Source organism: Candoia aspera, chromosome 3 (genome assembly GCF_035149785.1).
Source record: "Candoia aspera isolate rCanAsp1 chromosome 3, rCanAsp1.hap2, whole genome shotgun sequence".
NCBI lineage: Eukaryota > Metazoa > Chordata > Lepidosauria > Squamata > Boidae > Candoia > Candoia aspera.
Window position 1 is genome coordinate 182,114,492 of NC_086155.1, and position 15,031 is coordinate 182,129,522.

The window sequence follows — 15,031 nt, forward strand, 5'->3', positions numbered from 1 at the left end:
ATTTCATAAATGAGTACCTCCCAGTTATTACTAGGGCTCAGTGAAGTTGGATATACACATGAAGCTATGACCTGCCACATCTGTGGAAAGGAATGCAGAAGCTCATAGCTGTAGGATTAACATCTTTGCATACCAAAGTACCCTATGCTTTGGAAAGCACCTGTATAGGTTTGGCATCAGACTGGCATCAGACAAGAGCCCTGTTCAGGCATTCCAGCTGAACACATTGGAGTTCGAAATGTGTAAGGACTAATGAGATTCATTGATTGATTGATTATGTGCCATCAAGTTGTTGTTGACTGTGACTACATAGATAGATTTTCTCCATGACAATTGGTCCCTAACCTGGACTTTCAGGTCTTCCAATGGTGCACTCATCACCACTCTGAGTCTATCCACCTTGTAGCTGGTTGTCTTCTTCTTTTCCTTCCTTCCACTTTTCCCGGCATTAGAGCCTTCTCCAGAGATGGACTAATGGGGCACATCCCCAATCTCTCCATGGGTCTATGCCACCTTCATCTTTGTCTATGATATGTTCAGCCTGATACATACACAGAGCTTTTAAGTGCAATTCTTTGAATGTCCTTTGAATTTCCTTGTAACTCAGAATGATCATAACAGACCACAATGTAATTTATTATCAGATCTTTGTATAGAGTGGATGGTTTTGTCTTACCAGTATTCTCTGAAAAATCTATAGGTAGATTCTCAGAGAGGTCATCTGGAGGTTTGTGTTAAGTTATGTCTCTTTTCTATATTTGAATCATAGCAATGCTGTGAAACTCTTTGGAATATAACAGTATGTAGTACAGAGATGATTGAGGGGGAAAAAGCTGCAACTTACCTAGAAAAACCTGTAGACTGGGAGGTATCTTGGTCTGGATGACATCTTGGTCCTAGTGGAGCAGGTCCCTAGTTCCTCTGCCTTTTCTAAACCCAGCTTGTACCTTAAGTGTGTTCTTGGAGTCATCACCATTTAACTGGTGATGGCAGTGGTTAGGAGTGTATTCTATGATTTCAAGCTTCTAAGCTAATGGTAGTCATTGTTCTTGTTGTTTATTAGTTTAGTCGCTTCCGACTCTTTGTGATTTCATGGACCAGCCCACGCCAGAGCTTTCTGTTGGTCGTCAACACCCCCAGCTCCCCCAGGGATAAGTCCGTCACCTCTAGAATATCATCCATCCACCTTGCCCTTGGTCGGCCCCTCTTCCTTTTGCCCGCCACTCTCCCTAGCATCAGCATCTTCTCCAGGGTGTCCTGTCTTCTCATTATGTGGCCAAAGTATTTCAGTTTTGCCTTTAATATCGTTCCCTCAAGTGAGCAGTCTGGCTTGATTTCCTGGAGTACGGACAGGTTTGATCTTCTTGCAGTCCAAGGCACTCTCAGAATTTTCCTCCAACACCACAGTTCAAAAGCATCGATCTTCCTTCTCTCAGCCTTCCTTATGGTCCAGCTCTCGCAGCCATATGTTACTACGGGGAACACCATTGCTTTAACTATGTGGACCTTTGTTGTCAGTGTGAGGTCTCTGCTCTTAACCATTTTATCGAGATTTGTCATTGCTCTTCTCCCAAGGATTAAGCATCTTCTGATTTCCTGACTGCAGTCAGCATCTGCAGTAATCTTCACACCTAGAAATACAAAGTCTTTCACTGCTTCTACATTTTCTCCCTCTATTTGCCAGTTATCAGTCAAGCTGGTTGCCATAATCTTGTTTTTTTCGAGGTTTAGCTGCAAGCCAGCTTTTGCACTTTCTTCTTTCACCTTGATCATAAGGCTCCTCAGTTCCTCTTCACTTTCAGCCATCAAAGTGGTATCATCTGCATTTCTGAGATTGTTGATGTTTCTTCCAGCAATTTTAACTCCAGCCTTGGATTCCTCAAGCCCAGCATGTCGCATGATGTGTTCTGCATACAAGTTGAATAGGTAGGGTGAGAGTATACAGCCCTGCCGTTCTCCTTTCCCCATCTTAAACCAGTCTGTTGTTCCGTGGTCTGTTCTTACTGTTGCTACTTGGTCGTTATACAGATTCTTCAGGAGGCAGACAAGATGACTTGGTATCCCCATACCACTAAGAACTTGCCACAATTTGTTATGGTCCACACAGTCAAAGGCTTTAGAATAGTCAATAAAACAGAAATAGATGTTTTTCTGAAACATCCTGGCCTTTTCCATTATCCAGCGGATACTGGCAATTTGGTCCCTAGTTCCTCTGCCTTTTCTAAACCCAGCTTGTACATCTGGCAATTCTTGCTCCATGAATTGCTGAAGTCTACCTTGCAGGATCTTGAGCATTACCTTACTGGCATGTGAAATGAGTGCCATTGTTCGATAGTTTGAACATTCTTTAGTGTTTCCCTTTTTTGGTATGGGGATATAAGTTGATTTTTTCCAATCTGATGGCCATTCTTGTGTTTTCCAAATTTGCTGGCATATAGCTTGCATTACCTTGACAGCATCATCTTGCAAGATTTTGAACAGTTCAGCTGGGATGCCGTCGTCTCCTGCTGCCTTGTTATTAGCAGTGCTTCTTAAGGCCCATTAAACCTCACTCTTCAGGATGTCTGGCTCTAGCTCACTGACCACACCGTCAAAGCTATCCCCGATATTGTTATCCTTCCTATACAGGTCTTCTGTATACTTGCCACCTTTTCTTGATCTCTTCTTCTTCTGTTAGGTCCTTGCCATCTTTGTTTTTGATCATACCCATTTTTGCCTGGAATTTACCTCTGATGTTTCTAATTTTCTGGAAGACGTCTCTTGTCCTTCCTATTCTATTGTCTTCTTCCACTTCCATGCATTGCTTGTTTAAAAATAATTCCTGTGATGTTAGATGGCTTGCCCTGAATTCGAATTGAGATCATTCTATCATTTTTTGGATTGTATCCAAGCACTGCTTTAGCCACTTTACTATTAATTATGAAGGCTACTCCATTTCTTCTGTGGTCCTCTTGTCCACAGTAGTAGATCTGGTGGTCATTTGATGTGACGTGGCCCATTCCAGTCCATTCCAGTTCACTGACACCCAAAATGTCTATCTTTAATCTTGACATCTCACCAATAACCACATCCAATTTGCCCTGGCTCATAGATCTCACATTCCAGGTTCCTGTGGTGTGTTGATCCTTAGAACATCGGATTCGCCGTTCACCACCAGCACCGTCGGCCGCTAGCCGTCCTTTCGGCTTTGAGCTAGCTGTGTCATCACGTCTGGGGCTGGTTGAACTCATCCTCTGTTCCTCCCCAGTAGCATTTGGACCATCTTCCAACCTGGGGGTCTCATCTTCCGATGGTATACTGACATATCTCTGGTTGTACTGAGCCATTTAATTTTCATGGCAAGAATACTGGGTTGGGTTGCCATTACCTTCCCCAGGGATCACATTTAGTCTGATGTCTCTGTCATGACCTTCCCATCTTGGGTGGCCCTTCACGGTTTAGCTGATGGCATCATTGAGGTGCTCGAGTTCCAGCACCATGACAAGGTAACGATCCTTTGCTGAAGAATGGTAGTCATTAGGACCTCTTTTTTTTTTAATTGGACAATGTGCCTTTTACTTTGTGCTGCCTTGCAAACACTTCAGCTAGTGCAAAATTTAGTCATCTGGATTGTCATTAGTGTCAAAAATTCTAAACATGAAACATTACATTCTTTTATGCTAGTTGAACTGGCTGTCACTGCATTTCCAGCCTAGTTCAAAGTACTACTGTTAACCTTTAACATCTTCAATTGTTTGAGCCTTGAATAGATTAAGGACCTCTTTTACTCCTGTGACCATGTTTAAACTCTAAAATCTGCATCAGAGATCATACGTCCTCTGGAAAACAATGTTCAGCCATGGTTCCATAATTCTATTGTTAGATTCAAGACTGCCTCTCCTCAATTGTTCTGCCCATCCGAAAAGAGTCAAGAGAGTTGGTATGTTTCATATTCCATCACTTAAATAATGCAACTTCATGGGAATAAGGTGGTGTACCTTCTCTGTTGCTGCACTTGCCCAATGGAATAGTATCCCCTATAAGGTTTAGATGGCCCTGATCCTGTTTGTCTCTAGGAAAGCATTTAGCACCTGTCTCTTCCTGCAGGCTCTGAGTTAGAATGGTGTGGGGTCCCACTAACTGCCAGCAATTGTGCAGAATTATTGTCCCCTTCTCAGATTAGTCATCCTTTAATGCTTGGGGTTTCTTTCTTTTCTTTTTTACTCTGTTTAACCCTTTGTAAAGCACCCAGAATCACTGATGAGTGAGTGGCCCTGGAGACTGATTAAATAAATAGATAGATAGATAAATATTTGAATAAATGAATGGATGAATAAATAAAACAGATAAATATTTCTGCCCTAGAATTCTTGACTGTATGATCTGAAGCAGTTCTCTTCTGCATCTATGTCCTGTATCTTACAGTATCACCCGTACTATCATTTTGATTCATTTTGTGTATGTTGCTTTCTGAAGATTTCATCTTAAGAAGTGGCTTACAAATTCCTGTATAATTTTATTCTTGTAAATAAAAGATGCATGTATTTGTATTATGGTTGTACAAAGGTATGAATACTTATTTGGAAGCAAGCCCGTTGAACTTACAAGTAAAAAAAAAAAACTCAACAGGCTGAGCTGCATGAATCTCTTCCCACAGCCAGGAAAAAACTAAAATGTCATTACTGCATACTTATGAGTCAAGCCTAATACCATTCAAACCACCACTAATGTGTGAATAATAGTTGACAGTTTCCAAAGTATACTAGTCAAACACAATTTAGATCAGATGTTTAACATGGTTTTATGGCTCACCACATATTCTATTGCTGCAAAGCTAGAGATTTTTAATACCACACCAACCATTCTGAGTCAAATATAATTGCATAATATTGAAATGAAAATGTATGCTGGCATTTTAAACCTTATTCATGAATATTTTATTCTATATTTAATAAAAGCATTGAGTTTATTAGATATTCACATCTTACAGGTGTGTAGTTTAAACTGTTTTATAATTCTTTTTAACTTTCCCAAATATTTCCTTCTTTTTGACTTTAAATTATTTCCACCTGGTTAGCATATAATATAGATACCTTCATCTCATGGATACATATTTCAACTGGAATTCCTTCCTACTAAACTATTACCTATAGAATGTCACTATCTGTTCATGTACAAAATAAAGCTTTAATAATAAATTCCAATAATAAATGAGATTATTTATTTATTTATTTATATAGCTGCCCATCTCGCTGATGTAACTCTGGGTGGTGTACAATTGAAACAAAACAATTAAAAACAGATCCTTAAAATCCATTAAAAACTAATTTAAGATATTAAACAAAACCATGGTCTCAAGAACTCACAGTATAGCCATTTTACAGGCTCCCTATTTCCATGGGATCCCCAAGCCTACTGACAAAACCATGTTTTATGGGATTTCTGGAAAGTCAGTAAGGTTACGGTCCACTCACACCAGAGGTCATCCAAAAGTGTAACCAATGCTGTTTCAGTCCCATATTAGACTGAAAGGGGTCCAGATAATCCACTTCTTTCAGGATTCTCCAAAGCTATTGCATGATCACCTTCTCAACAACCTCCCCTAAAAAGCGAAAGTTGAAGACTAGACAAAAATTGTCCAGTATGGTTGAGCCTAGTGAAGGCTTCTTGAGGAGTGAGTGAGTTAGTGGTCTCTTACTAATCTTGGCTCTTTTTCTGCCATATCACATACCGAATCAATTGTCCTTCAAAATATGCACATCTTTGAAAGCTGAATGCAGTCTAACAACATAAAACAACCTGTATTAGAAAAAAATCTGCATAAAATGCATTTATTCATGAAAGTGATATACAAAAATGCATCAGATTAGTAATAAACTGTAAACAAAAATGGGTGTGTTTGGAGAAATAGCCACAAAAATGCCTACATATTTTAATGCAAGTTTTTTTTTTAAACCTCAAATAAGAGGTTGGGACAAATTCCATGTACTAATGGAAAAACAAGAAACAGAGCAAAACAGAAGGCTGAAACAGACTGCTTCACAACAATGACAAGTTGAGAGAAACCAGAAGTGATGGATTTTCCCCTTCACTAATGGTGCTCTGATCATTGCATGTTCTTCTCTAGGAATACCATAATTTAATTTCCACCAGAGTTGGAATAAACCTGATTGAGAAAACCTGATAGATAAGATTCAGGATCATGTTTAGAGGCATCATCCTGCCTTTTGTCCTGCCATCCTCTGGATTCATTACTTTGTATTCTTTACCTCCTTTTCTGATTGGTTTCTCTTATAGTACTTCTAATGTTATTTGCTGAAGTAGAAGTTGGGAGATTAATTTGTCTCATTCATCTGCTTATTTCCCCCCTCCTTTTTTTTTCCTGACAGTATAGCCCTTTTTTATTTTCAGGACACTGTGTTAATGTTTCAACATTATTATGTCCTTTGTGGGGTTTGCCCTGACTGAATGCTTAGCAATAATGTTGGCTCAACCATTCCCAATAAAATAAAAATACCAGATAACAGCAAGAGAATTTGTTATATTCACAACCTTTCTCACAATAGTGATGTGTGGTTATGTGAGGACTTATTATTTTCTCTGTCATCATAACTATGGTGCATCTGTTCTTGTTCAGATGCTGTTTTGTACAGGTTACCTTCTCAAAGGCTGAAACAGTTTTGCTGAAGGAGTTGAAACCTTCTTTGATAATTTTGGTTTCTGCCGAATTGTCTCTCAAAATCTGGGTCAACAGGAATTAGTCTGGAGCACTGTATGGCAATCACTGCCTGTATAAGAGTAGGATACACTAAAGCAGTGTTTCTCAACCTCAGCCACTTTAAGAGGTATGGATTTCAACTCCTAGAATTCCCCAGCCAAAATTCTGGGAGTTGAAGTCCACACATCTTAAAGTTGCTGAGGTTGAGAAACACTGGTACTACCCAAATCCCCCAGTGCTCCAGAATTACTAATCGCAAAATACACCCTCCATGTCTGTGCTGCCACAATCCCCTAGGTGTATAAGCAACAATATAGTCAAAAAGCAGCAGTTTTTTCTTGCTCATCTGCAGCCTCCTACCTCCATAAACCTGTTCTGGTTTAAGTGTTAAAGTAGGATTGTAAAGAACCAAGTTCAAATTTGTTTTCAATAGATTACAACCAGGTGGTTGGTGGGTGGGTGGGGTGGCTGGTTACCTTCCTGGCTGCCTGCTAGTATTTATAATTTCCCTTTCAGCCTACTGGAAGGAGGAATGGGAAGATGTCTTGTAGACATCAGTAAACAATAATAACAAAAGTGTTTTTAGAAACAAGTTAAAGTGATAACTGCAGTGATGGAGGTAGCTGTCACTTACAGTTTGTTGCTGGTATATTTTCAGTTCACCATAGAGGGTATGGGACAGTAATTCCACAATGGTCTCTGGAATCAATCTGTGTTGATCTATGTCTTCCAGAAATACTGGGTTGCAGATCTTCCCTTCTGACAGAGGCATGTAATTTTAACACTCAGGGGGTGATTTGTTGCAAACTGGGTCCTATGGGACTACTGTCAAATTGCAAAAGGACCCCATAGTTGAAATTCTACTATTGTCAGCAACATTTCTCACCATTTTAGTTGTTGCAGCTGTAAAGATGAATACCAGTTTAGCCTATGGCATTCAGAAACTCAGGTGATGTGGAGAGCATATTCAGGCTGCATATCCTATAATTGCAAAGCATTGTGGCATTTCAAGAGCTTATCATTAAGAATGGCAAAAGTTGCCTTTTTTGGCAACTATGGACTGTACAGTCTGTTCCTTTGATTTCCTGGAGAAATGTCCAGTTTAAAGCCGTAAATACTATAATTTGGAACACTAAATTACTATGTTTTACTTCTTTCTCATTTTGATTTTCTTCTGCTAGAAGCAGGGTGTTTTAGCTGAACTGGAAGATTTTTACCAGCAACCTCACACTCTGCCCTCCCAGACTCTCTTCAACTGGCATCCCATGGACATTATGAGAGAGCTGAGGCACATGGTGGGTGCTGGTGACCATATTGATTACTGAATCGTATTGTTTCCAAAGAGGCTCAGATATATGTTTCAATTTGTTGTATCTGTTAAGCATGCTTATTGTAAATTATGAATTCCATTGTTCCTTTGGTGCAATTTCTCTTTTTCTTAGGGAGAGGTGCTGCATATTGGTGTGACATTTTGTCAGGCACAAACAATTTTCCACAGCTCTTTTCATATATATATAAAAAAAGGAGGGGGTGAATTATGGTTTTGTGATAAGAGTGAATTGTAAAGAGACGTTGTGTGACTTATTGATCATCTATTTTCCCACTCACAATCACCTGGTGGTATTCCAGGTTGGTATTCAGCCACATAAAATCACACTTGGGAATCCAATGGTGGAGGTAGTTTGAGGATGATTTGGACCATGAAAATGACTAACACAAAAATGTCTATAAATATATGTATTTATAGCCTGCTTTTCAGTAACAGCTAAGAGCAGCTGCAGTGCTTTATATTGCTTTTTTTAAAAAACACTTTTTTTTAAAAAAAAAGGGGGGGACTTGCAAACCTGAACCACATGGTTAGACCCAAATTGATTTTCACAGTGTAATAAAACAGTACTATGGGTGGAGGTTGCAATTAAATAATAATAATAATAATAATAATAATAATAATAATAATAATAATAATAATAATAATAAGGTTTGTGCAGGCTGGAGCATTGTGAAATCTCATTCTGGGCTTCAGGGGTGTCACAGGGTGTGGTAAAAAAAAGTCAAGATAGCAACCACAACAAATGACATACAATGCACATCAAAAACAGGTAGAGGTTTAGTTACACCATCATGAGCACCAGCTTGACTCTGGGGACAATGCTACTGGGATTTGCTGCTCATTTTGCCTTCAGTGGGGAGTGGCAATACTGCAGGGTTTAGCAAGGTGGAATACCAGACTTCTGGGGAAGAAATGGCAAACTGAAGACAGCTCTGCAAAATGCATAGCTGACAACTGTGGTAGAATGAAGAGTCAGCCAGTAGACCAGCTGTTCGTAATTCCTCTCCGGACAAGGAGAGGACTTGAGATTGCCCACAAGTCTGCTAGATGGTTGCTCCATGCAAGGAAACTGCAAGACAGCAGTCTCTGGTGTGTTTAGGGCTCTGGGAGGCAAGGAAAGAGCCATCTTGCTCAAACTGCAGTCGGCGCCTTTGAAAGGACAGTTAGTGAAAGAAGTTTTAAACACAACTTTAATGGCTTAATTTTTTTTTGAATAACCAGCAAAAAGGTGATTAAAACTTTGATTTTAGAAAATTACAGATGGACTAAGGGTCCAGATAAATTTGAAATAAGATTTTGGAATTAATTATAAAGAATCCTTCCCATGGGAAAATGCTTTTGTTTTGAGTTCTTTTTTAAAAAACAACAAAACTTTAAAAAGTGGACAACAGAAGGAACTAGAAGGAACTAAAGATTACAATTAAAGGAGATGAACACTTAAACTTGACTTACAAGACAGAATGAAGCAAAATATTTTAACATTGGACATACTGAAGGATATTTTTGAACAATGGACCCAGACATTAATTTTAAGAGTGGCTGCCTCTAGAGATAGACTATCTTTAAAAGATGTTATGGAAGAGGAACAGGTTTTACCTGACAAGACTGAGATCGATCTGAAAGTGGATTTAAAAATGACAGGCTATGATATGGAAAAAGAGGCTACACTGGACATACAAAAGAAACTGGCTGATGTCTTAATAATTAAAAGGGATATACAAATAAAAAACCAAGAGAGTGACCTGAATAATTTTCCTGTATTGGATTTACAAAACAAGCTCGTTAAAAGTTTGAAGAATTTTGTGAGAAGGGACAAAGAAAAAATGAAAAAAAAACAAGTTCTAGGACATTATTTGAAGGGACTAAAGATCAAGATTGTTAGAAGTAAAAAGAGGGAATATAAAGTTGGTTTTTTGTTTGAGGTTAAAATAGATACGTTGTTATCTCTGGTAACCCTTAATGGACATTTGCTGATAGCAGGACTGAAACGACGAGGCTTTAAAGATTTGTCTATAGATAAGAGATGGGATACAGGAAGAAAAGATCATTTGTTGTATTTTAAGAGAAGGTGATAAGTTACTAAAATTGTTTACACTTGTTGTGATGAAGGGGGAACATACATACATACTTTTTCTTTACTATATTCTTATTTTTTTTCTTTCTTTTCTATTTTTTTCTGCATCTTATGTTTTTCTTTTCTTGTTTTTGGTTGTATTAGTTTGTATTGTTGTAAATGTAATTTTTAATAAAATTACTATAAAAAAGGTGGAATACCCTGTGACATACAGATTAACATTTAGTTATTAAAATTAAGTGTATATTTATTTTTTGCCCAACCCAATAAGATCATTAGTTTTGTTCATGGAATGGGTCACACAAATTCATTTATCATTTTAGGAGTTGCCGAATTACATCAGCATTTGAGGATGGCTGACTTAATAGATTATTATTGCAATTAGTGAATCATTTGGCAAAATATGATATATTTGCTTTATATGTTATTGCTTCTAGAATGACATCTATGACTATAACTGCTGTTACTGCTATTTATCTAAGGCAGTATACAATTTGAGGCCAGTGAAAGCCTTGGATTAAAATCCTAAAGCCCTGTGACAGTGTGTAGAGAAATAAGGGATAAAATAAAGCTTCAGTAGCAGCTTGCTCTCAGCCATGACAACAGTGGTATTCTTAGAAGTCAGTGCTGTAGCCTCTGCAGAGCCCATTGTAAAAGGATGTAAATGAAATCCATCCATCCATCCATCCAGGTACCACTTCATCCTCCCACCACACCAGTCTATTAAATTAGAATGCCCCAATTGAGGATTGGCATTATTCAAATCAAGTTGGGAAATTCAGTTCTCCCAATACATACATAGATACTCAGACTTGTATTCCTTGCTGACTTCTAAAAGCAGGGTGAGGAGTATCCAGTCCTTCTTATGTTGCTGAACTATTATTTTTAGTATCCCTCACCTTAGCTGATGCAGCTAGGAGTTGTGGTATGACAAGGGACACAAGTCCTTGACACTTGGCTTAAAGTTCCTCATATCCTGGGGAAATTCTTCCACCTGTGCAACTATAAGGCAAGAAGTGATGCTATTATTTTCTATGCTTTTTTTTTCCTGCAGGCCCATTCTAAGAACTGAAGAAGAGCATGAGACTGTATATAAAATAATGAAAATCATTCCTGATATCAGAGAGCAACTATCTGATGAACAGATAAAGGAAATAAGCAAAACTGTTCTAAGAGAGTACTGGGTGAAGGAAAGTACAGGTAGGATAAACATAATAGGTTTTTTTAAAAAAAGTGGTTACCTGTAGAAGTGTCAGAGGTACCAGCTAGTGTAAGCCAAAATAAAAGATGATGGAACTTGTAGTCCAGTTCTACTGTCATGAGTAATGATGGTGAGCAGGAAGGGGCTCCCATCCAGGGGGGAAAACGCATGCGTAGTACTGAGGAATTAAGCAGCCATTCAAAGAGACACAGATCAGGCCCGCCTTAGCTTTTGGGGTTTATGTGTCTGGGTTTTTCCCACGCTTATTCAGTTTGTTAGGATTCTGTTTATGTAGCAGTAATAAACACTAGAGAACTACTCCTTGTCTCAGTGTGATTCTCACTGTTAGGACATCTACTGTGGAGACAAAGCTTCTCCAAATACTGAACCAACAATGCAATCCTATTGTATTAGGTTAGGTGTGTAATTACCCTTTTCCCCCCTGTGGCCAGCAATTGCAGCAAAGAACTCTCTATTATACGATCACATTTGAAAATATTTTAGAACCTTCCTTTTTTGGGTATCTTTTATTTTTTCCCTTGTTCCATTGACTTTCATCTCCATTCTAGTGCTCTAGTTTATTTCCTTCCTCCTATTCTATAATGGAAAATGAAATGTCATTATTTTGCTAGAATGTTACAGGAGAAACAGTCTTTTAATGAGAAATGTAGATATGGTGGTCATTCTTTTATGATTAGATTCTGCATTTTTCTTGCACTCCTAACAGTGGAACCATCATCATCATCATCATCATCATCATCATCATCATCATCTCACTTGGTTTAACATTGTAACTTTTGTCTTTCTTCCACATCCCTTCTCCAAATCCTCCTTTTTCTGTCTGACCTTTGGTTCTTCCCTGCATGGCACTCTCTAGATATGTTGGAACTGCATCTAATATTGATTCCATATGAAGTGCAGAATCAGCATACTGATGATACACCCAGAACATCTGTTAATCAGCCACAGTGGTTTTATATAAAATAGAAGTTAAAAACCTCTAGAGAAAAAATAATTCCCTGTGGAACCCTAAAGCATATTGTCTGGGTCCAAAGGCATGATCACCAATATAGGACCAACCCTGCAAATAGGAGTAGAACTACCAAAAGACATTTCTTCAACCCCTGACTCACAAGGACAATCCTGGAGTATGCTGGGGTTTGATGAACATGCAAAAGCTGCCAAAAGATTGTGCAGGATCCATAGACTTATACTCCCCATCTCCTGCAGGAGGGTCAGATAACAAGATAACCATGGCCACTTGTGTTCCAGTGAAGACTGGAAACCAGATTAAAAAGTGTTCTGGTATATATCATATATTTTGAGTGTACAGCATATCTGAAAATCAGCATTTAGTTGCCATGAAAACAAGTAATGTTATTTTCAAAATGCCTCACAAATTAGTTTCAACAAGTCTTTGAAGTGTCCAACCAGATTTTAAGAAGCAGATGAGAATCTGTCTTTCTAATTCAGCTGGCATCAGTGCAGGGCTGAACTTGGCACCTCCCCAAAGCCTTAGGAAAGTCCTAGCTCCAGCACAGATAAGTCACACTCATCTTCTGGAGAAAGAAGGGAAAAGCATAATGCATATACACACAAACAATGGGGGCTGGGTTGTATATCCTCACAGCTTGCCCAAAGCAGCTGCCTCAAACAAGTGACCACCTCTGGTGTCAGAAAAAGGAGAAGAGAGCCTTATCTTGGTTGGTTTGTTCTCTCTCCTTTTTGCCTACTCTTGGAGATGGCAGTAGTTGAATCTAAAGAATGAAGCTCATGAGTGGGCAGTGCTAACAATAGGGAGTAATTATATTCAGAGAAGGGGAATTTCATCCAGCCTTCCTCCTTCCAGACTGAATTCAATATTGGTGTAGAAAAATAAAGTTAATTTACTCTATTCTTTTCTTAACATCTACACATTATGAAAGTTAATCTCAATGCTCATTTTTTTCAGTCCACCAAAAAGCCATTCAGAATTATTATTCTATTTTTGATGAAGTATAGAGTTCCAACTAGGATTTTTATGTTATCTTTTTAAGAATTCAGTCTTGTCTGAGTTAGAAAAAATTGGGAAACAAAGATTCAACCAATAATATAATTATCTGAACCAATCCAATGCATTCATTGGTACGAATTACTATTGTGTTGATCCTTTACAATACAGAAACATGCCAACTAAAAGGAATATAGTAACTGAAGGACATGTTATTAATAGACTAAACTGTAATCTAAGCAGACAGGAATTACATTAGCATAAATTATGTTAAGACAATGAAAAGGACAGTTTTAAGGTCAAAGTTTGTGATTGGGATGATTGGGATGAAAACTGGCATCTTATTTGGGAAACAAAACAACTTTATCCAAATTTCCTATACTATCTTGGCCACCAGGACAGTTGTGTTGGATTAGATGCTCTATTGATTTAATATATTCAGTAAAAACTGCAATATGGTGGCATAGAATGAGACCTAAAATTGCTGAGCATGAACGCACACACAAGATAAAAGGTAATCTTAATGATTCAGACTGCCACATTATGCTTTTAAAGAAAAAGCGGCTCTGCATCAATGTGCAATCTTTTCCAGTTCTTTGAACCTGGTTAAGCAATATTTCAATCTCATCTGATTTGGCAGGCTAAAAATAAACACAAGATTGACTTTTTCCTAAGTGAAACTGACTTTACAAAAATAATACATGGCTGATAAGTCTTTAATCTCCCAAGATCATTTTACAGAAGAAATTCAGGAGGGCTAAAGATATGAAAAGTAATGTTAGGTTGCTTCTATTAATGGTTTTCATTTTAATTTCTTCCTTATATAACTTCACAATAATAACAGCTTCTTTTTAATTTTTGTATTGCAAATCACACCAAAGACTTCACATACATTAAATCAAATATACCCTCATATCTAACAGCCACATGTTTGGCAGGTCTAATATCATGCAGCAAGTCACAATAAGACATACATGACAACATGCACATGGCGATGTCATGACCCCAAACCAGCTCTTGGGTACTTGCATCTGACACAGATGCATAAATTACAGTATTTGTGTCAAGATGCATGTTTTATCACTTGCCTTCCTTGCCCTTTCCTCCCCCATGCCCCCTGGCAGACATCTATGATATCATGGCTTAACCTAAACTTGTGTGTGTGTGTGCACGTGTGACTTCAAGTCAGTCTTGATGTCTTGACTCCTGGAATAGTCCTTGCAGTTTTCTTGGCAAGGTTTTTCAGAACTGGTTTGCCATTGCCTGCTTCCTAGAGCTGAGAGAAAGTGACTGGCCCAAGCTGGCTTTGTGCCTAAGGCAGGACTAGAACTTACAGTCTAATGGTTTCTAGCCTGGTGCCTTAACCACTACACCAAACTGGCTGTCTAAAACTCTCTTACATGGATCGAATTAAGAATATCATTTTAACATTGCTGATTTTATCCCTGACACTTTCTCTTGCTACTCTTAAGATTTCCACTGCTTTAACAATAACAGCAAATATAAGTACTTCTTTGTATCCTCTGTTATGAAGAGTTCAAAATGAACCTTTCACATCTGTAAAAGGAAAAACTGCCCTGAATGCAGATGAATATAATAGTAACACAGAGCCTGTGGCACGGTTCTGCTTGGGTGTGTTTAAAGTAAGCACTGATATTTTATCAGAAAAATGGAAAAGCAGCCCCAAGCAAAAAGAAATGAGACAATTGAGATTTGTGTAAAATTATCAGGTGCTAATT

The 15,031-nt window shown here is 38.2% G+C and overlaps 2 protein-coding genes across 2 annotated transcripts in view; one reads left to right on the plus strand and one right to left on the minus strand.

Moving 5' to 3' along the window:
- Window positions 1-15,031, minus strand: part of RMDN1 (regulator of microtubule dynamics 1) — a 471,818-nt gene that overhangs the window by 235,678 nt on the left and 221,109 nt on the right. The gene's annotated exons all lie outside the window — the stretch shown is intronic.
- CNBD1 (cyclic nucleotide binding domain containing 1) overlaps window positions 1-15,031 on the plus strand; it is a 159,473-nt gene that overhangs the window by 63,155 nt on the left and 81,287 nt on the right. The window contains exon 4 of the mRNA XM_063299972.1: window positions 11,156-11,301. Within this exon, the coding sequence (XP_063156042.1) occupies window positions 11,156-11,301 (146 nt within the window). The remainder of the gene's footprint in view (window positions 1-11,155; window positions 11,302-15,031) is intronic.